The sequence below is a fragment of the Artemia sp. Qi Xiang Cuo genome, chromosome 9, assembly GCF_049724085.1.
Source record: "Artemia sp. Qi Xiang Cuo chromosome 9, ASM4972408v1, whole genome shotgun sequence".
Taxonomy (NCBI): Eukaryota; Metazoa; Arthropoda; class Branchiopoda; order Anostraca; family Artemiidae; genus Artemia; species Artemia sp. Qi Xiang Cuo.
Window position 1 is genome coordinate 15,934,747 of NC_142802.1, and position 27,696 is coordinate 15,962,442.

A 27,696-nucleotide genomic window follows, 5' to 3' on the forward strand; every position below is an offset into this window, starting at 1 on the left:
CTTGGTAGCTTGCTCGGAGTACTTCTACGATTTAACTTGTTCTCTGTGGCTATTTTATATTGCGCCATCTAGGCTTTAGGAAAACCTGGTGAGTGAAATATGAACTTAGTTTCAATTTTTCTTCAAGTCACTCGCCATTTTGTAGAAGTTTCGAACAGACGGGCGTTGTCATCAATTTAAGCACTGAGTGCATTTTGTATATTATTGGTCAGTGTTTTTTCGTTTTTGTGATATTTTCGTAGTCAACGGGATATACTTTTGCTCCAGGTTGTAATCCCTATGATTTTCTTATTAACACTTTACCAACCTAAGAAAATAATTTTCAGTGAAATATTAGCCTAGGCTAGATGAGAGGCTATTGACTATCTTGAAAAGTAGTTGAGAGCAACTATCCTTACCCTTTTCTTATTTCCAGGACTTGGAACATTGTATAGCTGACCTGCTCTGCCTGAATTTTAATAACAAAAAACCCTTTGCCTTAATTTGTGTTTCCATTCTCTTTGGTAGGCGATATTTTGCAGTTCAAATTGTTGACTTACAAATAAAGTGAACATACCACTCAATGCCTTTTTTATGCTTACAAATATAAATCAATGGTAAAATTCATCTTGGAAAGGGGTGAGGTTGGGAAAATGAAGCTTTCAGGGATGGGTCTACAGGCTAAAATATGTCCCAGGAAGGTTTTTTGAAGTACTATTAAGGTTTTATAGATATGTAAATACATTTCCTAAATTATGAAAAAAAACTTTAATATGGCTTAAAATTCTTTTCAAATAACAGGAATTGCATGTTCATAACTAAAGCCAGAGAAAAAGAAACTGAGGTAAAATTCTACTTTAGCTACTTTTGGCTATCTTGGGAAGGGGTTAGGTTAGGACAATGAGACTTTCAGGGATGGGTCTACAGGCTAAAGTATGTCCCGGGAAGGTATTTTGAAGTACCTACCTCCACTCCTTCTCCCTCTAAAGGGTCATGAAATTTGCCAACATGACAGGTCTATACCCATTGAAATTTTGACAAAACAACATTTTACCTTAATTTTCAGTTATCAGTTTCTTTTTCTCTGGTTTTAGCTCTGAAAATGCAATTTCAGTTATTTGAGCAGAATTTTAAGACATATAAATAGTTTATTTTCAAAATTTAGGAAATGTATTTGCATATCTTTAAAACCTTATAAATTGAGATTGAGCAAAGTTGTGAAGCTGGAAACAATTTTGTTGTACTTCATTTAAGCAGAAGATCTATTTTGCAAGGTTTCACTTCTATAACTCGCATATTTTTAAAGGTCATCAAAGGTTGGGACCCTCTAGAGGGAGAAGGAGTGGAGGTGGGTACTTCAAAATATCTTCCCAGGACATACTTTAGCCTGTAGACCCATCCCTGAAAGTTTCATTTTCCTAACCCAACCCCTTTTCAAGATAGCCAAAAGTAACTAAAGTAGAATTTTACCGAAACTGATAACTGAAAATCAAGGTAAAATATTGTTTTGTCAAAATTTCAATAGGTCATGTAGATAAATTTCAGGACCCTCTAGAGAGAGGAGTAGAGGTAGGTACTTCAAAATACCTTTCAGGACATACTTTAGCCTGTAGATCCATCCCTGAAAGTTTCATTTTTCCTAACCTAACCCCTTTCCAAGATAACCAAAAGTATTTGTAAGTCTACAATATAAACTTCAATATATTTAGCCTACCCTCTTTTTCATCAGCTCCAATTTCTGAAAATGTTTTTTTTAATATTTCAGATGGATTTTAAGACAAACCAACACTTTTGCCAGAGCTATGAATTGGAATAATACAGCTTTAAAACCTCTTAGATCAGGATCAAGTAAATGTAGCCTATACATTTTGAGAAGCTTTCCCTTTGTCTCATTTGGATAGGCTAGTGGATCTGTTTTTCATGCTCTCATTTTTATAATTTGGGCTATGAAAAGTCATTGGATGTTGTTATCCTTTAAGGAGGTTGGCTTGTTAGCCTACCTCCATGCTACCTTGCTAAGGGATTGTTAAGTTTCTGGGTAAAGTTCTAGACAAGCTACTTTTTGCTATCTTAGAAAGTGGTTAGGCAACAAAAATAAAACTCAGGGATTGTTCTCCTGGGATGGTATTTTGTATGTCCTGGGAAGGTATTTTGAAGTGCCTACCTCTACTTCTCCCTCTAGAGGGTACTGAACTTTAATAACATTTAAAAATTGTTGATTATAAAAGTGAAACCTGTTAAAATAGATCTTCTGCTTTAATGAAGTACAAAAAAAGTATTTCAGCTTCACAACTTGGTCAATATTTACCAAATCATATTATTGAGTAACAACTAAAGTGATATACCATTTTATGCTTTTTTAATGCTGATTACAAATATAACAATCATTTCTATCAGAAATGAATTTCAGGCCCCCCCTATATGTGTCAATTCAGAATATATGTTTGCACATTTGGGGGTGGGGTTAGGTTAAGTTAGGGGGGGGGGGCTGAAATTCATTTCTGATAGAAATGATGATTATATTCATAATCAGCATTAAAAAAGGCACCAAATGGTGTATTCACTTTCTTCCTAACTCAATAATATGATTTGGTAAATATTGACCCACAACATTGCTCAATCCCAATTTATGAGGTTTCAAAGATGTACAAATACACTTTCTAAATTTATATAAAAAAAAAATTGATATGGCTTAAAGTTTTACCCTCATCAAAGGAATTGCATTTTCAAAACTAGAGTCAGAAAAAGAAACTGAAGATTAAGATATAATATTGTTTTGCACAAATTCTGGTACTTCTGTGTGAAATGGACTCTTTTATATAGTGCTAGTTTGGTTAATGCTAATGAAATAAAATAGGGGGTGCATATTAATAGCACCCCATCCCCTCCTGATGGTATTAAAAAGGTTAGTCTGTAGCCTTAATTTGGCCTAATATATTTCTCTGTTTTTTTGTTGTTTTTTTTGCATTGTTGATGCTTTTGTTTTCTTTGTGAGGGCCTTTACAGGGAAACCAGTCACAAAAAAACCGTTTTTGAGGGGTTAACTGTTATAGAGTAGACAATGATAGCATGGTTTTCATTGCATATATGATATTTAAAATGTGTTTTTTGGGGGGTTTAGGGGGGGTTACCCCCACCCCCCTAATGTGCAAATATTTAGCCCAAATTTGTTTCTAAACTATTATATATTCATCCTATTTTATTTCATAGCATTAAACAAACTTGACTGTTTAGAAAGGCCCATATAATGGAAGAGTACCATAATTTCCTTGACCATTAGGCCTAGACTATATTTGATTGTAAATAATTCAGACCTGTTAATGTTGAATGACCTATTATGTAAAATGATTTCTGAATATGGACAGCAATGGAAGTAAACATGAAAAGTAATTAGTAGAAATGTGTTGTATGCTAAAAGTAAGGATTTTGCTGTATAATTCTTTTATATCCCAGGGTTGTCCATAGGACCATCAGGTGGGGTTGCATTTGCCAATGAAATGATTATAGGCTAATTGCTTATTTGGAAAGAGTTTATAAAAAGCATTGGTTAGTCTCTTGTTATTACCTTGCCCCCATGTCAGTAACTGAACCATTGTAGCCTATATATTTGCCCCCTGTCTCCTATGCAATTTTCTAATCATTAGAAATAGGGAAGAATTCAAGATCAGAGCTTTAAAACACTCTCCCAGGCCATAAGCTAATTTAGGCTCTAAATCATCTCAGTACTTTTGTATTATATGGCAGTCACTCAAGTTTACACTGTGTAAAATTCAAGAACAAACCTGTTTCCTCATTAGTTTCTTTGACCTTAGTGTAAGACAAGACTAAGGCAAGTGACAGAATATGTGGGAAATCCATAATTTGGGCTATATATTTGCACATTAGGGGGAGGGGTAAAGTATTTGGACAGTTTGAAGTTAGAAAACAATTATTACTTCATAATATACAGAGTAATTGCACCTAAAACCTAGCAGCTAGGTGTTATTGTAGGCTAAGCAAATAATTGTACCTATCAGCTAGGAAGAATCCTTAGAATGCTCCTAGCTGCAATTTAAGGTAGTATATCTTGCATACAGACCTGCTATACTTAACCCCCAAATGTGCAAATATATAGCCCAAATTTGTTACTAAAGTAACAAAGAAACTGGTTTGTTCTCAAGTTTTACACAACATAAACTTGAGTGAGTGGCATATAATACACAAGTACCATTATTTCTGTAAAGTTTAATGCAACTATGTCCCAGATACTGAAAAAGCCCTTATCTAAAATTTAGGCCATCTTAGAGGTTAGTTGAGCAGCTCTCAGGGATAGACCCAGACCCTAAATTGTCTGCACAGCAGGTTCATTTTACACAAATCAAGGGAAGGGGCAAATTTGTTTAATTAATCTAGTAAGGGGCAACTCTACTTTTTTTGATGAAAGTTACCAAAGAATGCAATTTTGTTATGTAAATACCCCCCCAAAAAAATACATTCCTTGAGATCAAGGGGGGGGGGTAGTGCCCTCCCCCCAATGGGGTTTCCATTGTGGATGATTTCCAATGGTGAAACAATCCACTTTCTAGGAGGTACATTATAGAATTTATATAGATTTTGGCAGGCAATTAGCTGCCAAACCACTTGGTCTCTTAACCTAGATTAAGAGCAAGTGGCATGAACATACCACTTGATTTGCTGATAAAATTTCAGATGAGGAGATTTTTGCTATCTTAGAAAATAGTTGGTTTAGGTAGATAAAACTCAGGAATGATTCTATAGCCTATACTATGCCATGGGAATGTCTTAAGTTTCAATCCTGAGCCTTTTTCCAAAAGGCACATACCTTTGCTGAACTGGAATAAATTTTGCATTACTAAAACTGGAAATTTCACAAGTAGATCTGCAGAATCCCAATTTATAAGGGGTTGAAAAATGTAAAAAAAAGTTAAAAAAAAAACCCTAATGCAGCCAAAATTCCTAAAATCATTAGAATTGTTTTCTAAACCTATAGTCCAAGGAAAGCTGACTTAAGTAAAGTCATAAAATAATAAAAATACAAAAAGTTAAGTATGACCATAATAGGTTTATGATAACCATAACATGTTTATTATTTGTAAAATAAAAATTGTTAGTTGCTTTGTTCTGTTCTGAAGGATCCTCCTTTAGAATTGGTAAATGGTGGTCTTAAGTGCAACTCTTACATGCATGTGTGTGTTTCTATTCTCCTGAGAATGGCTAATCTTTTTAATGATAAATATCCAGTTCCATGATGTAATTCAGAGTCTACTATCCTATGATATGCTTTCAACAAGCAGAGGAAAAACATATTTAGATTTTATTTTTTTATATAGTAATTGATGACCTTAGTTTCTAAGCTTCTATATAAGGCCTTTGTCATTAAGCCTGCTCTTTTCAGTGTTCTTTTTGTTTAATTGACATACCAAAAAGGAATTTATCATGATCTGGAGGAAGGCAAAAAATTTTGAGGGTAACTGCCTGCCCCTGCTTGCCTCCCCCCAACTGAAAACCCTGAATATTGTTGCTAACATGTCTGTGCAAAGCAGGATCCCCAGAAATACCCCTTACTGAAATAAGTGTCTTATGAATAATGGGTGTCAATTTTTAGGGGGGGGGGGGCTGTTGCCCCTTCCTAGATTTTGACACTACGTTTTTTGGTGTTTCTATTGGATAAAATTGAAAAAAGCCAAAATGCCCACTCCCTGCCTAGATGTTGAAAAATTTCTTTTTTTATCTACATAAAAAATTCTAATGTTCTAAGATTTAAATTGTATTACGTCTCCATTTCTTTAAAATAAGAAATAAATTGAATTTCATCCTTTTACATTTCAGATTTAGTACCTGATCAAATAAAAAGAAATGGACAAAGAAGAATTGGTTCAAAGAGCTAAGTTGGCTGAACAAGCAGAAAGATATGATGATATGGCTGCCGCCATGAAATCAGTCACAGAAACAGGTATGTGACATATTTTGCAATGCAACTAATGCAGTTTTTTTGTATTTATAACAAATAAGAAGTAATCTGAGATTTTCCCCATTTCTTAAAACACAATAGATTGGACAACTTTGTAGCACAGATGAGAAGATCTATATTGGTTGTAACAATACCTATACCTAGGAGGGGGAAATGGTGGGAATTTCTTCTGAAGTTTGATTTGACGAACCTTTCCAAAATAATTTGAATATTATGGCCAGAAATGGCGTTTCTGCTTACTCCCCTTGGGATGAATTTCTGATGCTCTTCTCAAATCTAAAAGTCAGACATGTTTTACCATTTGATGTACCTTATACAGTTAAAGGTACATTTTCTAAAAATAAGGATTGCTACTAAAAATGAAAAAAAAAACAAACTTGCTGTTCATTTAAAAATTTCTAGAAGACAATTTTCCTTTAAAAAATGTAGTCAAGAATATTCTCAAAATTTGAATTAAAAAAAGCAGGTCATGCTGTTTCTTTTTTTTCCACCAGATGATCAATGTGCAGAAATAAGGACACAGTTAGTATCTTTGGAATTGATGACATTGACCTTTGAATAGTTCATTTGTTTAAACTAGTCATATTTAGTTTTTGATGTTAATTTGTTTGTTATCTTGGAGTATATTCCTGGTGGGAATTATAAATTAGTACATATTTACTTCAAATTTAATAAAAATTAATAAGCAAACTCTGAACAATTTATTAACTAATTTCTTTATATGTATTATAATGGCTATTAAAATATGGATCTGGGTTGCTGCAGTAGCTAGCAACCCAGTAAGAGACAGTCACACGTCCAATGCTAAGAAATACAGTTGCCCATAACTCAAAAAATAGGGTCGGATCAAAGCACAAATTATACAATATTCTGCATTGATGGGATCTTTTTTTCCGTTTTTTCTCCTCAGCTAGCAGGGCACTGGAAAATCATAGAGAGCTGTTTAATGGCTCATTTGGAAGGAAATTAATGTATTTAAAAACCTTCCATATTTAACAAAAAAAAAACAATTTTAAAAATAACTTCAGTTTTCAATAATCAGTTCAATAATTCGAGATGAACTTTTTTTTCTTAGTTGCCCATTGTTTGAGCGTTTTCAGTTGAGGTTTTATGTTTGTTGTAAGTTTTCTATTTAACACAATCCTTGCCTATAGATGTTAACAGCCAGAATTTAGAGAATATAAATTTTTTTTCTAAAATGCCAAGGAAAAAAAAGATAAGAAAAAAATTTCTAAAATGCCAAGGATTTTAGTTCTCAGCTACTTTCTTTTTGAAGGAGGGGAGTACTTGGGATCATTCTTAGAGAAAGTAATTAACGCTTTCCACTTATCTGTTGGGAAATATATCAGTTCTGAGTTCTATATAAATTATATTAATTAGGAATTATCTTCTTAGTGGTATTTCATACTATGTGTTTTGCATTTAAAAATGCATGGTTTTTCGTTTTTTCCATTTTTCGTTTTTGAAAAGACAAACTACCTCGTGAGTATGAATTTGTAATGTGCGTAATCAAAGCTCCCGCTTCCTATTTTTTTTTTCTCTACCTCCACCTGTGTGGAACTATGTACTGATATATTGTATGTATTTTATTAAGTTTAAGATGTAATAAAGCAGTAATTAAATGATATTTTTTCTGAAAAGGTGTTGAATTAAGTAATGAAGAGAGGAACCTATTGTCAGTTGCCTACAAAAACGTTGTTGGAGCCAGACGAAGCTCATGGCGAGTCATTTCATCTATAGAACAGAAAACTGAAGGCTCAGAAAGAAAGCAACAGATGGCTAAAGAGTACCGAGAAAAAGTAGAAAAAGAGCTTAGAGAAATTTGCTACGATGTATTGGTAAGTTCCAGTTTTTTCTTCATAAAATGTAAAGTTTGTTATTGGTACGTCGGAACTGAGGGGAGCTATGGGTAAGGACGAGCTAGAAGAGAAAGAGCTGAAAACAAAAGGATTTCGCTATTATATATTTGTAAGTATTCTGGCCTTTTTTATTATCATATTTATTGAAGTCATGTTTCTAGAAGGAGGGAGTGTAAGTTTGTCGTTTTATCAAAAAAGGGCATTTTCAGCAAAAAAAATACCTCCCCCCCCATGAAGATAATTTTAAGATCCAGGGGAGAAATCTCAGCGGTAAAGGCCCCCCTTTAATTGATGCCACTGGCAGCATTTCGTTAAAATAAAAGTTTGTTTGAATGATGTATTATTGAATGTACAATACCAATAGAATCGCTGTTGCGTTTTTTTAGATTAGTATTTTAAGAAGATTTATATGAAATTTTTCCCAGAAGGGTTTCTGGCTTTTGTTTTCAACCTGAAATACCAGCTAAACTCACGCAGCGGCGTCTCTGGGTTATTCTTGCTTTACATAATTTATGTCTTCTGTCAACTTAGCGGAATAAATGGATATTTGTGCATATACAATCCACAGGACAATTTTCGTTGAAACGGCTTAATCTTGAAAAAAAAATGGGTACAATTCTAAAAATACTGCCTTTAATTACATCCCTTTTTTGAGTGTGGTTTTTTGAAATCCATAAAAAGGTGCTCAGAATTTGAGTGAATTGAAAATGAAGTGGCTGCAAACATGATGTTCATGATGCAAGCATGAACTTAGAAAAATATGTGAACTATATGGAAACAATATTACAGGACAAGTCTCGAGATTGGGGAGGCATCCAAACACCCGTATCCTTTTTAGTGTTGGGCGATAATTTGATTAAACGATATATCGATGTTTTTTACTTTCGATAATCGATATTACTTTCGATAAGCCGTACTAAAACTGGTTTATCTAACATGGTTTCTCGTGTTGCTACTTCTTTTTCAGACATAGGCCTTTCTCTTAATGTAGATAAATGTAAATTTCTTTCTTTTAATAACATTTCTAGTACTTCCCTTCGCTGTAGTGGCTTTACTATCCCTCTCGTAGATTCTCTTCGATGGCTCGGTATTTCTATTACTAATAGTCTTCCGAGCTTGCTCCAGCGCACAGTCTCAGATATTAACATGAAAATTAAGTTAGGATATGCTAAGATTTTTGCCAATAGAGGTAAATATAATAAACTCGCGTTAGCCAAGCTCTACTCAACTTTTTGTGACCATTCAATTCTTTTTGCTTCTGGAATTTTTCTCCTTCTGAAGAAAACTGAGTTAAAAAGAATCCGGATTAATTATTTTAGATTTTGTAAATTTTTGTTCTTTCTTCCACCTTGGACCAAAAACCGGGTAATTATTAATAAATTTCTTGTTCCTAATATTACTGAAAAACTGGAAGCACTACACAGAAAACTTTCAAATACTGCTTGTATGCGTTTTTCTCCGCACCATCACCTTACCAGGTTTTTTCAGTCGTAAGTTATTTTTCTTTTATTTGTTTCGTTGTTTTTCTCTGTTTGGTCATTCTACAATTTAGATCTTTAAAGAGTGAGTAAAAATCCAATAATGATAATATTAATGCCTGCTTATTAGATTCTGCAAGTTTTCAGTTTTTTTTTTTCTCTCTTTTCCTCTTTTCCCCCTCCTTTCACGTTATTTTTTTTTTCTGTGGTTTATTTTAAATTATTATTTGTTAAACTTTAATTTGGTAATTTTTGATTTATATATTGTCTTGTGTCGCATTTTTTGTGTTTTTCCTCGTGATACTCCACGTATTGTACCTCTGTATAGTGTGGGTTAAAAATAAATAATAATAATATGTCGATTTCGATATTACTGATCAGTTTTTTATTCAGATTAACTCTTGGCTTTCTCAAAGTTAAATAAAAATTGGGTACTTATCCGTTAGCCAGTACAAACCAGAGAATTTGGATCTATAATATCAGACAATAACCAGTTTATTGCTGTTTGTATACGGAGACAATTAGCTTCGCCTCAGTGGAGAACTACATTGCAGCTATGTTTTAATAAATATTTAGTTGATATTTTAGTTAGGTTAGGTTGCATATTGCGTGCAGTCCCAGTATACTTCCCCCCCCTAATCTGCAAATATACGGCTCAAATTGTATATATCCTATCTATCTTCCAAGCATCTCAGTTGTTTCAATCCCGTAACTGTAGATCCAAATTCTCGAGTGTGTACTGGCTTACAGATAAGTCCAAAAATTGCAATAAAAGTGTATTTTGTACAATTTTTTTTCAAACTTTGAATAAAAGTGTATATCGTACAATTTTTTTTTCAAATTTTGAATAATATAAAATCAACCAATAAAAACAAACTTCTATTACATAAATGAATATCATAGCAATCTAGATTTGAAATACTCGGGCTCAAGATAAAGAAAAATAACCTACTGGCTACCTTTGGCTATCAAACTCAGCAACATGTCAATATTTTCCCCTGAGAATTGGTTCTACCTTCCAGTGATTAAATAAAGAAAACATGTTTTTTCAACTGAAAGTACGGTTCAGCATTAAAACGAACAGAAATTATTCCGTAGATGAGAGGGATGCCATATACGTTTTTTCTAGTATTTTAAAAAAAGCTTCCTTTTGTAATTAGATAGCCCTTGTGTTTCAGGAGTTGTTTTTAAAGAATTGGGACAAAAAGTCAAACTTTAGCGTATAGAACGAGGTATTGAGGAGGGGGTTTCTACCCTCAAATATGGTATGATTTTATTTGTTTAAGTTTCAGTATTCCTCCCTAGTTTCAGCTAAACAAAACTTTTTTTTATGTAATTTTTGATTCTTGTCAAATAAGGCCGGGAAACCACCACGAAAATCCGTCTCTGCTGAAAATTCCACCCAGAAATCTTCTGATGGGCAATTTTGCCTCGAAAATTCTCTTTAGCCTATTTTCATTTAAAAAAAAGGATTTGTTTTTCATTTAATTTCTTATCTTTTTTTCAAATCATGCCGGAAAAACCCCTCGATGGGAAATTTTTCCTTGAAATTCCATCCTCCGAATGGAAAGTTTCTCACGCGGAGAATTCTCCCATTAAGAATTTTTACCACGGAAAATTTCCCCATGGAGAATATCCCCTGTGGAAAATTCTGCCATGAAGAATGTATCTCACTGAAAACTTCCCTATGGAGAATTTCTCCCGTGGAAAATGCCTCCCCACGAAAAGATCCCCCAGACAATTTTAACCTCTGAAAATTTCCCACGGACAATTTTCCCGGAACATCTCTAGATATAAAACTGAATCGGCAAAGAGAAATTAAGATAAATTTCGTATACGAGTTCTGTCAAATTCTCCCGTGTAATATTTCCCCTTGTAAGTTCATCTGCAGAAACTTCCGTGTCCATGGAAAATTCTCCCCATGGAGAATCCCCTTGCGGAAAATTCCCCCTCCCTAAAAAATGTCTGTTTACTTCCAAATAAATACTATATGTAAACAATAGGTAAAATTCATAGCTTATAGCCTTTCCCCCTGGTACTGTAGGGGGATCATGACAATTTTCTCGCAACATCTCTACATGAAAAATTGAATCGGCAAAATGACAAATTTTGTATAGGAGTTCTGACAAATTCGCCCGTGTAAAATTCCCCCTTGTTAGTTCATCCCCGGAAACTTCCCTGTCCATGGAAAATTCTACCCGTGGAAAATCCCCCTACAGAAAATTTCCCCTCCCCAAAAAATGCCTGTTTACTTACCAGTAAAAAATACTATACGTGAACAATAGGCAAAATTCATAACTTTAAGTCCTTTCCCCAGGTTGTGAGGGGTCATGTTATCTCCGGAGGCACAGTTATTTCATCTTTCAGCTATGGTGAAAAAAAGGGATATCTCAAGATTTTGATCGGATCACCCCAGGGAAAAAAGGTTGCAGGAGGAGGGCTAGTTGCCCTCCAGTATTTTGGGTTACTTTAAAAGGGCACTAGAACTTTTATTTTCGTTCGAACTAGCCCTTTCCGAGTATTCTTTGGCCATTGGTTTGATACGATCACCCTGGCGAAAAAAAAATAATAAAGGAATAAACAAACACGCATCCGTAATCTTTCTTCTGACAAAAAATACAAAATTCTAAATTTTTGCAGATGGGAGGTTGAAATCTTTAACGCAAGGTTCCATGATATGCTGAATCTGAGGGTGCGCTTTTCATTAAGACCCCTTGACTTTTCGGGCTGTTTCTCCCCTTTTTCGAAAATAAGGCAATTTTTCTCAGGGTCGTATATTTTGATGGAAACACTAAACTGAATGAATCATATATTTGGAATCAGTATAAAAAGCCAATTCTCTGTTATATGAACAAGGCTTATAAGCCTAGAAGGCATTTTATACAGCCAAGCCCTTTCGGAGGTCCTCAGCAGCATTTGAATGTCCCCCCTCACTAAACGTTTTTTTGTGTTTGAGAAGCGGCTATACCAACTTATGGATACAGGTATATATTTACGTTGTTTATCAGCATGTATGAGTCAATGGATTAAATACATCCTTGTTCATTTTATCGGCCATTTCCGAAACAATTTTCTACGTTGGATCTTTTCTGCAGGACGTTTACCGGTAGATAGCAGAACAAGCCGAAAATAGCCAATATTTTTAAATATCCTTTTCGATATCGATATTTACGTTTCGATATCGATATTTTCTCCGATTTAGCAATATATTAATATTGAGTATCACCCAACACTAGTCCCTTTATAGTCCCACTAGTCCCCACCTGTGTTAAATCCCATCATCAATTTTCTTAGGATTTTTTGTGTGATTAGTCATTGTTTTTCTCGGCTGTTTCTATTTTGACCTTTATGTTTTGAATATGCAGATTAGGCCATAGATTTACATCTATAGGAAGCATTGTCTCAGCCTCATCAAGTGACAATATTAACCACTGCGGTTGATGTGACAATAAGTATAACGAGTGTCTTTTACAACCACTCTATTTTTATCCAATGTGTGTGAGATCGTATCAGAATATGTACTAAAATGTCAGAAACCTCTGAATCGGCCTCCTTGTAGATTGTTGGGTTGTGATTTCTATTTTTTTGCGCTACCGGTACTTAATCTTATTGTTATGTCCATTCATATTTTTATGGTGTAGATTAGTGAAGTTTCTTGTCCACATTCCTTCATTTAATAAGCTCAAAAGGGGATAAACGTCTATAATCCTTAAAATCTTGGATACCCGTGAGGGTATCATTAACAACGTATTTTCCGCTGTTTTTTTTTATTCATTTGATTACTATGTTAAACAAAGAGAAACAATGCCAAAATTATTCACTGTTTCTGTCCATTATAACCTCGAGGAAAAAATCCGAAACTTATTCCGCTCCCTTGTGCATGCGGATTTATGTATTAGTTCTAAGAGCGTTGTCAGAAAAGTTTACAGGGTAAGACACTATTCGGAGTCTTGTTTTTGGATTATTTAAATGCGATTATTTCTTATTTTCTATTTTGATACTTTTTTCACAGTCTTCTTGTTTCCCAGGGGGGGGGGCATCTTCCTTCTTGGCGGTGCCCATAATTTGTTTCCTTATCGCATGGATGGGGTATTACATGTTTCAGCTAAGTAAGCAGTTGGAAATATACCATTTACTGGATGGAAACAACCCTATGTTTTCTGTTAGGAGAAATATCTTATTTCAAAATATGATCTTAACATAAGCTCCGTTTATATCCAACCATGGTGACACCTACCACTCTAAAATGTAAGTGTAGGTTTTGACCTGGACTTACTTGCATAGGCGCCCATAAGCTGAATTCCAGGGGGAGGGGGGGGCAAACCTCGTCTAATTGGCACTTTTAATGCTATATAATAGAAATCTCAGAACAAAAATATATAAATAAGGGAGCATCATTCAGCCAGGGAGGGGGGTGCGGACGCCCCCTGCCCCCCCCTTATGGGTGCCCATGCTTACTTGGATGTGTGTGAACGCAGGAGAATAATTTGTTTGAAGGTACCAACGCGAGTCGCTGCTGAAGAATGATGTAAAACGTGTATTATTGTATAATTTTACTGTATATTTATATTTAGGCCTAGAATGAAGTTTAATCCTGGAAAATCACGATGCTCCCCTTTCGATTGGCTTACTAAAATCTTTCTGTTTCTTAACTTTTGTCATTGTACAGTCAGTATAAAAAGTCGCGTGGCGTATGTCACAGCAATATCATTCACATAACTTTTGTGGAGAGGGGATAAAGATTTCAACCCTTTTCAAAGATATGCTTTTTATCATCTTAATTTGCTTAACTGATCTATTACAGAAAAATTAATACTTTCCTCTATATCATTTTTCCGTTTTGCCATGTAATGTTCTGCATCTAAGCGGATATAATTATGTAATCTTTGAGTCTATATTTCCCCCTTGGAAAATCGTGATACCTTACCTGTCCTTGTTAAAATCATTCCATTTTTACCTTTTGCCATATTACTACCTTCAGGATCAAGGGGTTGCACACTTTATGCCACAACAAAACCGCCTCAGAATTTCAGTACTAAATTGATTGGCTGTCTTAGAATTTTCAATTGATAGAAACTTGGTTCCTGTTTGGGGAAGCATCATAATTTGACGCCACAAAATGACAGAAAAAATTACTTTTCCGTGGCACAGTCGCGCGAAGCATAACAGTCGCATAACGTCCTGACATCACGTAGATAATAATAAGTAATAGATACCAAAAAGTGTAGTTTTTTTGAAAAGTCGCATCTTACTCCAACTCGATAAATTTTGGCCACTTAAAAAGGACATTAAGAGATTTTAATCTCTCTTCGGATTAGGCCTCTTCCAATCATCAAGTAATATTGGTTCGATACGACTTACCCTGAAAAAAAAAAAAAAAAAAAAAACAACAAATGGTCACGCATACGTGATATTTCTTCTGACAAAAATACAACAACATATACAGTCGGGTTCTATGATATGCTGAATCTGATTGTGTAATTTTCATTAAGACCGCTTGACTTTTCGGGCGTGTTCCCGCTTTTTTTCGAAAATCAGGAGTATTATCTTAGGCTCGTAGCTTTTGATAGGCAACATTAAACTTGAATTTTATATATCTTTTATATAAAATATATTATATATCTCTTATATAAAATATATTATATATCTTTTATATAAAATATATTATATATCTTTTATATATAGTGACTTTTATATATCTGGAACCAGTATAAAAAGCCAATTCTAGTCATGTAATAATTGTTATCAAAATTCTTTTTTTTTGTTTCATTTACTATTGGGCCGAGTCGCTCCTTACAGTTCGTTACCGCGAACTCTGAATCTTCAGTAAGATAAATTGCATTTGTCAGTGAAACCTATTCAATATTGCGACAGTGCTTATTTACAGATGAAAGGCCTGAAAGATTCCTTCTTAAAAAATTTGCTTATTCTTTTCTGATGTAATCTGGAATATAGGACTTTGCCAAGTTAGTCCCATCTTTTATGAACAAATGAGACAGAATCCGAATGAAAAGAATGTATTGCGTAACATCTTTGTGAATTGACTTGTCTTTTCTTTGGCGGCCTCTTGTTCAAATTTCTGGCTTGGGTAGTTCTGTATGTAAATTGTTCAGCTACATCTCACCTTGAGGTTGCTGCAAGGACGGTCAACCAAACTTGTCTTCTAAGACAAAATAAGGCTTTTATGCTATTATGGGAGCATGAGTAATGTATTAGATATTCTTTGGATGTGCAATGATTTTAAACGTCGCAATGCAATTACTTTTTTAATTGATGTCTGATAATACTGCCCAGAACTTGTCGTGTGGGTTACAAGATTTTTGTGCAAATATTCGGGTAATAATGTTTAGGTCAAGTATTACTTAAAAGCAGATAGCCAATTGGGGGGATATTGGGCTATTGCCCCTCCGAGATTCAAGAAATATCCTTTTTGTTTGTTTATTGCCATTATATAAAGAAATAAAACAATCAAACATGGTTTTTTTAAGGCCAAACGAAAATACTGAAAAACAAACACAAAGCGAATATTTCAAGAGGACAACCGCCTCTCTTCCTCAGCGCGAACACAATAGTATATTCAAGGAAAATGCTAAAGAAAAAAACAACAAAACAAACGCGGAAAGTCAATGTGGAAAAACAGACAAAAAACGGTACTGGTGCATTATACATAAAACAGCGCTATAGACTGTACAATGAAACCAGACATGGAGACCCGTCAAACGGGTATTTGCTATATAAATTAATTGCAAAGCATGATTTTCCATTGCGTTTACTATATTCAAACTGTTGTTTTTTGGTGCTTAGGGGGGAAGGTACCTAGATTAGGTTCGGTTACGCATTTAACATATGCTATGCTTACCCCCACCCACCTAATGTGCAAATATATAGCCCAAATTTGTTTTTAAACTATCATATATTCACCCTTTTTTTTTATTTCATTAGCATTAACCAAACTTGACTTCTTTCGTGTATAGCGCTATGTTAGGTATAATGCACCAGTACCCCCCCCCCAAAAAAAAAAAACTTATGAAAATAACAAAAACTTAAAAGATAAAAAATTCAATAAAAGCCAAAGGTACTTTTGTACAAAGCGATAAGCACGTAAGAAGTGAAGTTTTGTTAATGCTAATGAAATAGAACAAAATAGGATGCAAATATAATAGTTTATGAACAAAATTGGGTTATATATTTGCAGATTAGAGTTGGGGGGTGGGGGTAAAGCATAGCATATATTAAATATGTAACCTAACCTAGGTACCTTTTATTCACCCTAAACCCCCCAAAAATCAAGTTTAAATATAGTTCCCGCAGTGAGAAACCATTTGTTTGTACGGTACTTGTGCATTATATGGTACTCACGAAAGAAGTCAAGTTTGGATAATGCTGATGAAATATAATAAAATAGGATGAGTATATAATAGTTTAGAAACGAATTGGGGCTATATTTGGGGGGTAAAGCATAGCATATATTAAATAAGTCACCTACCTTAGGTACCGTTCCCCCCCCCCCCCCTAAACCCCAAAAAACAACCGTTTAAACATTGCAAACTCATTGATAAACCAGGCTTTGCAATCATTATCTCTTGCAAATAGCCGCTTGACAGGTTTCGTGTCTGCTTTCCTTGATGCAGTCTATAGCGGTGTGTACCATATAGTGCACAAGTACCGTTTATACCTTACAAGGTAGCGAAAACCTGTTTTCATAAAAATCTTTTCAATGCAATTGTCGCGCTCTTACCGCTTTCTACTAAAGTACCAAACCAAAGATTATAAGAATTAAAACAAATACCTAACAACCATAAAGCGAGTCATTCGCCAATATCAGCGATTTGCATAAAATCCAAAAAATTAGAACTGCCATCGACGGATACGAGTATCCATTATGTTGGATACTAGTACCCAACTTTTAAAGGAAATAACATGCTGCTAACATAGCACGAATTATTTTTACATCTTTTAAAAAGACACGAGGCATCATTTGGCGTGATATCGGATGGGGAAACCTAAATGACAGAGCATATACATTAGTTCTCCTAAAGTTTTAAGGATATATATATTTATGAGATTTTTAATTTGGCTTCTTGATGGTATGCCAACAATTTTTGCAATTTTGTTTTTTCTGTATAAATGACTGCATCTTTTCTTCTTTTTTATCTTGGGTCCAAAAGCTACGCTTTGGTACAGAAAAAATCAAATTGCAAAGTTTGGAACATTTTATCTTCTTAGGTAGTGACTTTTAGATCTTGAATTGGGCTCATTAGGCTATTTGGTCACGTGTCAATAATCTTGGTACATGTTTATTTTCTCTGAAATGGACTAAACTTTTTTGGTCTTGTTGGTTATGTATAATGCACACTCGAGAAGTGAAGTTTGGTTGATGCTACTGAAATAAAACAAAATATGATGAAAATAAAATAGTTTAGAAACAAATTTGGGGTTATATATTTGCACATTAGGGGGGGGGGGGGTAAAGCATAGCATATATTAAATACGTAACCTAACCTAACCAAAATACCAACTAAATACTTATATAAATATAGCTAATATATTTTCAACCCAGCCAAAGCTAATTCTCTGGTATAAAGAAGTTGCCTGACTAGTTTCTTCTGTCACGTTCGCATCATTCGCGATTGAAATTCTCGAATGTGTATTATATAACCGAAAACGACCCTCTTTTTTATCTCGTGTTAACACAGCTTAATTTTGCGCACTTGTAATGAAAACAAGCTATTCTCGAAATTTAGAATCTTCTATTTTTGTTTAAATCTTAAATTAGAATTAGTGAGTGTTTATCTGCCATAAACCTTGACCCCGAGATTCTTAGAATGACAAAAAACTGTCTTTCCAGCGAATTTTTTCTATGGACTGCTGAGCCCAGGCACGTACACACGAGTTTTTTTTTTAGGGGGGCTAATATGAAAAAGTTTCTTTCTATATTTTGATTGTGAAATGCTCAAAAATTCATGATATCCCGAATTCAAGCCCGAGTTCCTCTCCTGTGTACGCTTTTGACTGAGCCATTTTCTTGACGTTACTAATCAGATATTGAGACAGATAATTTATAGTCTCTTGTTTATATCGCAATGGAATGCATTCAAATGCCCATGAATCTCGGAAGCATTCTGAAGACTGAACATATTTGGTGCGAACAAAGCGGCCTAATCCTCTTTTCATTCTGATACAATGAAGGTAGACAGTTTGAAAGGGATTACTAAAGTGAGGGCTCGTGGTGCCCAAAATCAAAGAGGGAGTACTCGTTAAAAAGATTTGACACCAAGAGGCCAGGGGTGCAAACTGGGGGGGGGGGGGGTGTCAATTGCCCTTAGATTTTGAGAAATACATTTTTGCTACTAATGAAATAATCAGGAAAACCGAAAATGCCCTCCCTTAGGTTTTAAAAATGCTATTTGTTTTATCTCCATAAAAACTGAAAAATTCCTTGTCCCCTTCATCAATTTTGGTGAACCTGTACTAGGCACATGTCCTTATAGTCTTGGGAATCATGCGAGTCGCCACTTAGGGATTACCAAGAGGACTTGCCATTTATCTTATCTTGTTCCTTGTCACATGGCGAAAAGCGATGAGTTCATTCTCTCCTGACGTGAATTTGTTCTTGAAGTTTGTTCGTGAATTTGAATGACTAGTACGCTGTTTACTTAAGGTTTGTAGACAAAACAATTGTCAGGTTTAGGCCTGTTATCTTTCAAGTAATCTATTTGAAAAAGGTGCCGTTTTCTAGATTTTACAATGTGAAATAACTAATTTCTTGAGGTATCATACATCAAGTTGCATAGACTATTGGTCCGGAGGGGTTGGCCACTTTGGAAAATCTTGTACATAAGGCAACTGGGAGTGAGTAGCCCTTCGATTTGTCATTGTAGCTGAAAGTCATAGTTTGAGGCTAAATGGGATTTCATTATTACAAAATTAATTGAAAAAGTGAAGAATTTATATTCCTTTAAATATAGCAACCAAGATAAATGAGTAACACCGAGTACGCTTATGTATGATTTTGTTTTTTGGGTCGAGGCGGGGGGGTGGTATAGATAACTTAATTTTATTTGATAATTAGAATAAGAAGTGCCCAGGAATCCAAGAAAATTAAGGATTTCAGAAGAGAGTGGGCCCTGAAGCCCCTCTTCTTGCTTACGTTCCTGTGCAGGAAACACAAGTTTTTGATTTAGCTATATACACGCGCTTGTACACAGGTTCACCTTGGAAGAGCTATGGGGATTTTGCGCTATGTTTGCATTACTTTTGAATGCTCTTTATTTTTATTTTCTTTGTAAAATCGTACCGAGGACTACCGAACAAAATTTCAGTTTTACTGGGAGCAAAATTATTGTACCCATATCGGCTGCATCGATACCATCCTTGTGTAAGCTCTGGCATAAGTTAGCAAATGCAAAGGTCTGGCATAAACAAACAAAGCGACGTCGCTATGTAAGCTCTGGCTTGTATGTCTCGTCAATAGTGAAACCCTCAAGCCATCAAGCAGTTTCTTGTCCTGTAGTGGCTCTGTGGGTTTGGTCTCAGCTTGTTTATACGTGACCCAGAGTTCGAACTCAGCTGCAGCAAAGCACTGCGGGGCTCGGAATTTGATTTCGGTGATGAGACTATTCAAAAGCGTCTTCATTTTAATCTCAACAAGAAGACAGTGAGAATTCCACAGAAAAAAGACCTCTTTGACTACCTATTAAAAAAGAAGGTACTTGTCAATTATAAAATAACCACTCGAGAAGTGTAGTTTGGTGAACGCTAGTGAAATTAAAGAAAAAAGGATGAAAATACAATACTTCAGTAACAAAATTATGAAAACTGCCACAAAGGATTATGGAAGGGGGGCCGCCCAGAGCGCACTATATTAAATACGTAACCTAACCAACTAAATATTTAATTAAACTTTAGCTATAATGTATTTTCCAACCAAGCCGAAGCTGCTTATCTGGTATAAAGAAGTTGCTTGACCAGTTTAGCATCACAAATTCTCGAGTGGTTATTGTATAATTGACAAGTCCCCAAAAAGAATACGTATAGTACGTTTTACCAGTGTATGAAGAGGAAGCTTTTAGTTTCCTGTGAATATGGATTTGAAATCCGTGCACATATTTAACCTTGATCGGAACAGTGGCTTCAACAAACGAAAATGCACGGAGGGACAAAAATGTGTTTTTTCAAAATTTAGGGGGAACTGTATTGTTGTTTGTTTTTCAATTGTTTCAGTGAAAATATCGAAAAAGCCATTTTTGAATGAAAATCTACGAAAAAGTATTTTTCAAAATCTAGGGGGAAATGTCCCACTACCAATTGACGCCTCTAGATCAGAAACAGAAATGAACCAAATGGTCGCCCATAAGGAGTTTTTTTGCACTTGCGTATTATACCGACTACACTGTTATTCTTGATCTGTTTAAAACCGGTTCATCTGTGACCTAAGCCTGAGTGAGATGAACTAATATGCAGGTATATTTTAATTAAATATTTAATATATAGAGTTGCTTAGGTTAGGTATTTAACATAATGCGTTCTGGGCGGCCTGCTTTCCATAATTCTCTGTTGTAGTTTCCATGATTTTGTTACTAAAATATTATATTTTCATCATTTTTTGGTAAATTTCATTAGGATTACCCAAAATAAAATCATTTCTCGAAAAAGAGCTTTAGTTAAGTGCCTATATAAAAAAAAATACTAGTACTACACATTTTTCTCAGTGTATAAATAGGAAGATTTTGCTTATTCTAAACGCGATTTTGCGGTCGGTAGAAATGAATTATTGACCTTGGATCAGAAACAGAATTTTTTTATATTCTTATTGGGTGACCTGAAAGCCCGTTAAGAAGCGAATTGCGTTATCCCCTCTAATATAGCGTCTGTATCATTGTGTATCCTATCAAACAGTTCGTGGTAACGAACTGTAAGTAAGGAGCGACCCGGCTCAATGGTAACCAAAACTCTAAAAACCGGAATTTTGGTACCAATAGATACATCAAAAGAATCAGATTTTAATTTTGATTTCAAGTATATAAGTTTCATCAAGTTTAATCTTACCCATTAAAAGTTACGTGCCTGAGAACATTTGGCTGATTTTCGAAAAAATGGGGAAAGACCCCCTAAAAGTTATAGAACCTTAATGAAAATCACACCATCATATTCAGCGTATCAGAGAACCTATAAGCTCCTATCTACAAAAATGTGTAATTTTGCATTTTTTGCCGGAAGAAAGATCACGGATGCGTGTTTATTTGTTTGTTTGTTTTTTGTTTTTGTTTTTCCCCAGGGGTAATCGTATTGACCCAGTGGTGGTAGAATATCTTAGGAGGGCTCATTGGAACGCAAATTAAAAGTTCTAGTGCCCTTTTTAAGTGACCAAAAAAAATGGAGGGCAACTAGGCCCCCTCCCACGCTCTTTTTTTTCTCTAAGTCACCCAATTAAAATTTTGAGATAGCCATTTTGTTTAGCATAGTCGAAAATCTAATAAATATGTCTTTTAGGATGACTTAATCCCCCACAGTTCCCAGGGGAAGGGCTGCAAGTTGTGAACTTAGTCCATTGCTTGCATATTGTATTGGTTATTGGGAAGTATACAGACATTTTCAGGAAGAATATTTTTTTGGTGGGGGGGGGGGGTTGGGGGGCTGGAGGAGGGGGTCACTCGGGAGAATCTTTCCGTGGAGGATGTTTCTTTGGGGTAAGGGATATTTCTATGAAGGGAGCGCTGGATTTCCAAGCATTATTTAAAAAACGATCAGAAATTAAATTTAAAAAACAAGTTTTTTCAACTGAAAGTAAGAAGCAACATTAGAACTTAAAATGAACAGAAATTATTACGTATATGAGGGGGTTCTCCCCCAAGTCAATACCTCGCTCTTTACGCTACAGTTTTTTTAGTGCTTTCAAAAGAGCTATCTATTCTAATTAAACGGCCTTCGTGATTCAGGGGTTTGTTAATAAAATTTTTTTTTTACTTTTGACGTAAATAGCTTTTTACTTACTAAGGGGAGAACCCCATCATATACGTTATAACATCTCCGTAATAAAAAAAAAAACAAGCGATACTGCTCAGTAGTAATCCAAACTTTTAAAAACGAAACTTTGATGTCAATAAATGTATCAAAAGAATGTGCTTATAATGCTGATTCTAAATATACGAATTTTATTAAGTTTAGTATTACTCATCAAAGGCTACGAGTCTGAGAAAACTTACCTGATATTGTGAAGAGGGGGGAAACATCCCCTAAAAGTGAAACAAATTTAATGAAAATTACTGTCAGATTCAGCGTATCAGAAAACCATATAACATAGGTTTCAAGCTCATATCTGCAAAAATCTGCAACTTTGTATTTTTTTTTTTTTCAGAAGAAAAATATACGAATATATAAGTTCGTTACGTAAGTTAATTTGTAAATTACGTCAGAACCAAATTTAGAGACAACCATTTAGCAAAAGAAAAGTAAAATTTTTATGCAAATTTTGTTTACTTATTCAATGACGGCGAGCTAAAATAAAAGCTGCATTAACTAAAAAACGATCAGAAATTAAATAAAAAAACAAGTTTTTTAAACTGAAAAGTAAGGGGCGACATTAAAACTTAAAACGAACAGAAATTATTCCGTATATGAAAAGGGCTGTCCCCTCCTCAACGCCTCGCTCTTTACGCTAAAGTTTTTTATTGTTTTAAAAAATAGAGTTGTGAGAAAGAGTCAAAATTTAGTGTAAAGAGCGAGGCATTGAGGAGGGGACAGCCCCGTTCATATACGGAATAATTTCTGTTTGTTTTAAGTTTTAATGTCGCCCCTTACTTTCAGTTTAAAAAACTTGTTTTTTTTATTTAATCTTAACAAAGATAGGGTAGTTTCGCTCTCGACGGTGAAGTAAAACGGTATTCACACACTTGCTTATCTAGGGATCAATGTGTAGGTAAAATCCTTTCCGACTAATCATAAAGTTTTTCCTTTTTCATGAGCGGACTTGATTGGTCCAAAATTATCTTGTCTAGACACTGATGTCTACTAGGTGTACATAAGAACGGGGCTTAAGTGCCTGCTTCATTTGTTCACCGCCAGGAATAATATAGTCTAAAGGGGCCGTAAATGTTTTAACTATGATGGGACTCGATTGAGGTATATTGATTGATTTGTTCCCAATGGTCTGCCCAAACTTTTTACTTCACAAGCTTAATAGAAGCAGTTTTAACAGCCCCTTTGTCATAAATGGCTATTGCTTTTAATATGAAAGTTTGGCTTTTGAGGCTATTGAATTGTAGATTCTACTGTCATTAGAGCTTGATAGGGCGCCATATCGTAACTTAGTCATGTCTTAATTGTCAAATATAGTTTATTTTATTAATATTCTCCGCCTTCTTCAGAATGTATATTTTTAATTTCTGCCTGTCGATGAAGAAAATATCTTTAAAAGTATATTACCTCAGAAAAACAGATGGACTACTTGCAACAAATGTTGTGACAACATTTTTTTTTGTTAGGACTACTTTAATCAGTTGAAAGTTTCGCATAAGACAGTTAATTAGATGCACCTTAAGTTGTCCTTTTTTTCCATTTCAAGGAATATGAATAAGAACTCGATAGTGCATCAGACGGTAACTTAATGGGGTTTTTCTATCCCCTCCTATTACAAAAGTAGGAACACTCAATCTTCTAGATGCAATTTTTTCGAAATAGCTTTTTTTTTTTCATGTATCACCCTATATTTTATTTTTATCAAGGGGTGGGGTTTACCATATTCATTCTATAATTTTATATAATATTTTAACAGTTGTAGGAAAAAAACTATTTCTTTGAGAATTTAAACAGAAAGGCGTCACCACTTGTTAGGTTTTTCCAGAAGTTTTGACCCCACGCTGAATTCGAGAAATAAAATTGAAATAAATACTTAACTTTCAGGGTCTGTTGGATAAATTCCTTATTCCAAAAGCCAGCAACCCCGAGTCAAAAGTGTTTTATTTGAAAATGAAGGGTGATTATTATAGATACCTCGCCGAAGTTGCCACCGGCGATACAAGAAACAGTAAGTGCCCTCTTTTTCAAAAGTATTTGCCTGCTTTTTGATTTGTTTGTTTTCTTTTTTGCAGCTATGGCAACACTGTGCCAAGTAACCAGTCCTCTCCCTTGCTTGTAACGAATCGATTTCTCTTTGTTATGATAATATTACATCTAGACTGCGTAGAAGAATGTCATTTCCACACGTTGAAAGAATATTGATGCGATACCTTTTTTTGCTTGTTGATTGATATGTTTTTTCCTAACTAAATTTTGTTGGCTTTTCAACTTAAACTATTTTCGTCAAATTGCTTAATGATCTGATTGTCATTATAATCATAGTCGCACTCAGGGAAGAAGGGATTTTTGTCCCCTGTTGGAGAAATTGAAAAATACTAGCCTAAAATGTACCATATTTGTTGTATTTTGGACCCCTCCTCCCAAAAAAATCATGAGTGAAAATTTTGTATTGGTTTCGTGTATTGCATTTCGTTAAATGTTTTAGCTGGTTTCTTTTTCGAATTAACTATTGAGCTTTGAGTGACTGCATGCATCGATAATTGGAGAAAAATAGGGTATTATTGTATTATCTGTAACGCATCCGAGAAGTGAAAATTTGGTTAATGCTAATGAAATAAAACAAAATAGGATAAAGATTTAATAGTTAAGAAAAAAATTTCGGCTACATATGTGCACATCAGGGGGGGGGAGGGTAAAGCATAGCAAATATTAAATACGTAACCTAAACTAACCAAGGTACCTTTTTTGCCCCTAAACCCCTGAAAACAAAAGTTTAAATTAGACCCCGGTGCCGCGCCGATGAGGGAAGACCGGCGGCGGCGGGGCCAAGAACAGGAGCAGCGGCGCGCCGCCGGTAAGCCGTTTGTTGACCGGAAACATTAATGTTTTCATCAGTCTCTCAAATCACAGCTTAAATTTACAAATTTACTCTCTACTCATTCTCTACCCCCCCCCCCCTCTGGATACCACCTTGATAGAATACCGTCTCAACTTAAAATTAAAAAACTTTCGCATCCCTGCTTTCAATAAAATTCAAGGTACTATCAATTAAATATAATAACTCCCTATGCCCCCCCTCTGGATACCGTCTTTATAGGATACCGTCTCTGCTTTAAATTAAAAAAAATAATTAACTTATAGGCATCCCTGCTTTCCAAAAAAAAAAATCGAGGTATTATCATTTAAATATTATAGCTCTCTACCCCCCCCCCTCTTGATACCACCGTGATAGGATACCGTCTCTGCTTTAAATTAAAAAAATAATTAACTCTTTGGCATCCTTGCTTTCAATAAAAAAATTCGATATATTATTATTTAAATGTAATATCTCCTTACACCCCCCCCCCCCCCTCTGGATACCACCTTGATAGGATACCGTCTCAGCTTTACACTAAAAAATAATTTACTTAATATTTAACTAGGTCACTATAGGGTCAATCCACGCCAAATCATCCAATCGTGACTGCGCGTGAAATTCCAATTTTGCTGAAAAAATTCTCAGCTGTTCTCTTCATTGATAGTGCACACAGGATTTTTTTTTTTTTTTTTGAAGTCTATTTTTTCGGGAAAAAATTTAAAAATTTTAAAAATTAGAAAAAAAAGATGTTTTTTGAAAAAAAAATCCAAAAAGTTGGTATTTTTTTTTCACTTATTTATCCAATTATCTACATAGCCAGGAGAGATTGGATAGAAAAAATTGGGGCAATCCGATAACGACGGAAGAACTGACGGCCAACCGAAGTTTTTGAACCCTTGTGCGAAAAAGCAGAACTTCAAAAATCTGTAAATTCTTAACGGTAAGAGCTAGGATACCATTTTTTTTTTATTCTTGTCCTCTTGTCACCAGGTACAAAGGGAAGTTTTGCATTTTTTCCTATCGCTTTTAGTTTCGGAGATATTTTCATAGAATTTTGACAAATTGTGAAAATTGTCTCTTTTCATCCCCAAAAAAAGCTCTGTAGGCAACGCGATCCAGGAAAACTACTTATTAGGTCCTAAACTACCAAACATGACCTACCTGAAACCGTAAAAACCTCGATGGCAAAATTCTATCCTGATTTTTAAAAGAAGATTGAAGTTCGACCGTTTTTCAAGTTTCCTGTTATCATAAAAATGCATTATCATAAAAAAAGCTAGGAATATCAGAAAGGAGGGAGGAATATTGCCTCTTTTGACCTAAAAAAAGCCACCTAATGTTCTTAAGCCACATATAGTTTAGGCTGTTCTGGACTTTTATGAATCTGACGTCAACAGCCGGCAGCTTCCAGGCAAGAAAGATTTCGTCTCCGTAAAAATCAATGGCAAAAGGGAACAAAAACAAAAGAAATTACTGCTGGCCAATATTTCTGAACTTTACGAGTTATTTAAGAAGGACAATGAGGACAAGCCGGATTTCAAAATCGGACGCAGCAAATTTGCTGAGCTTAAGCCACCCTGGTGTGTTACAGCTGTTTCAAGTGGGGTTCATTCGGTATGTGTTTGTCTGTACCACCAAAATGCTAAGCTTAAATCATTAGGCGCTGATATAAGGATTTCGCTCGAGGATTTGATGTCCAAAGTTGTATGCTCTATCAGAAATGAAATGTGCATGCTACACAAGTGCACTGTCTGTTTTGATAAACAAAACGACTTGGAGAGTTTTCTCTGGGAGGAACTAGCTGAATATGATTCAGTGACCTATAAAGAGTGGGTACATGTGGACCGAACAGTTCTTAGACAAGTAGAAGAAACGATAGATGTGTTCATACCGAATTTCGTCGAGTCAATCCGGAACCTTACAGTACACCATTTCATTTCAGTCCGTCAGCAAAATTACATAGACCAACTAAAGCAGAATCTCGGCTCCAATGAGGTCCTCCTGCTTTTAGACTTTGCAGAAAATTTTTCCTTTTTGGTCCAAGACGCAGTTCAGGGTTTTCACTGGGAAAGTTCTCAGGCAACATTACATCCGTTTGTGGTATATTGGCGTAGGGGTGATAGCCTGTTCAGCAACAGTTTGTGTGTTATCAGCGACCACATGGACCATAACACTGCTGCAGTTCACGCTTTTTTGAAAGTCGTATTGCTTCACGTTAAGGCTATGATTCCCGGCCTTTGCAAAATATATTATTTCAGCGACGGTGCAGGATCCCAGTACAAAAACAGAAAAAACTTTCCAAATTTGAGCTGCCATTTCAGTGACTTTGGGTTAGATACTGAGTGGAATTTCTTTGCTTCGTGTCATGGAAAGAATGCGTGTGATGGGATTGGCGGTACTGTGAAAAGACTAGCAGCTCGCGCCAGCTTGCAAAGGCCATTTGACAATCAGATACTTACGGCACACGATCTTTATGAGTGGGCAGATAAGTCCCTACCCAACATTACAGTATTTTGCGTTTCGTCAAATAACGTT

General features: G+C 35.1%; 1 protein-coding gene across 4 annotated transcripts in view; it reads left to right on the top strand.

Moving 5' to 3' along the window:
* 14-3-3zeta (tyrosine 3-monooxygenase/tryptophan 5-monooxygenase activation protein zeta) overlaps positions 1–27,696 on the top strand; it is a 59,766-nt gene continuing 32,070 nt past the window's right edge. For 2 of the 4 annotated variants that reach the window (XM_089094307.1, XM_089094310.1), the window contains exons 1-4: positions 91–207; positions 5,809–5,932; positions 7,592–7,788; positions 24,189–24,312. In XM_089094307.1, coding sequence (XP_088950433.1) covers positions 5,836–5,932; positions 7,592–7,788; positions 24,189–24,312 — 418 coding nt within the window. In that variant the 5' untranslated portion in view covers positions 91–207; positions 5,809–5,835. The other 2 variants (XM_089094309.1, XM_089094308.1) reach the window with 2 other exon arrangements.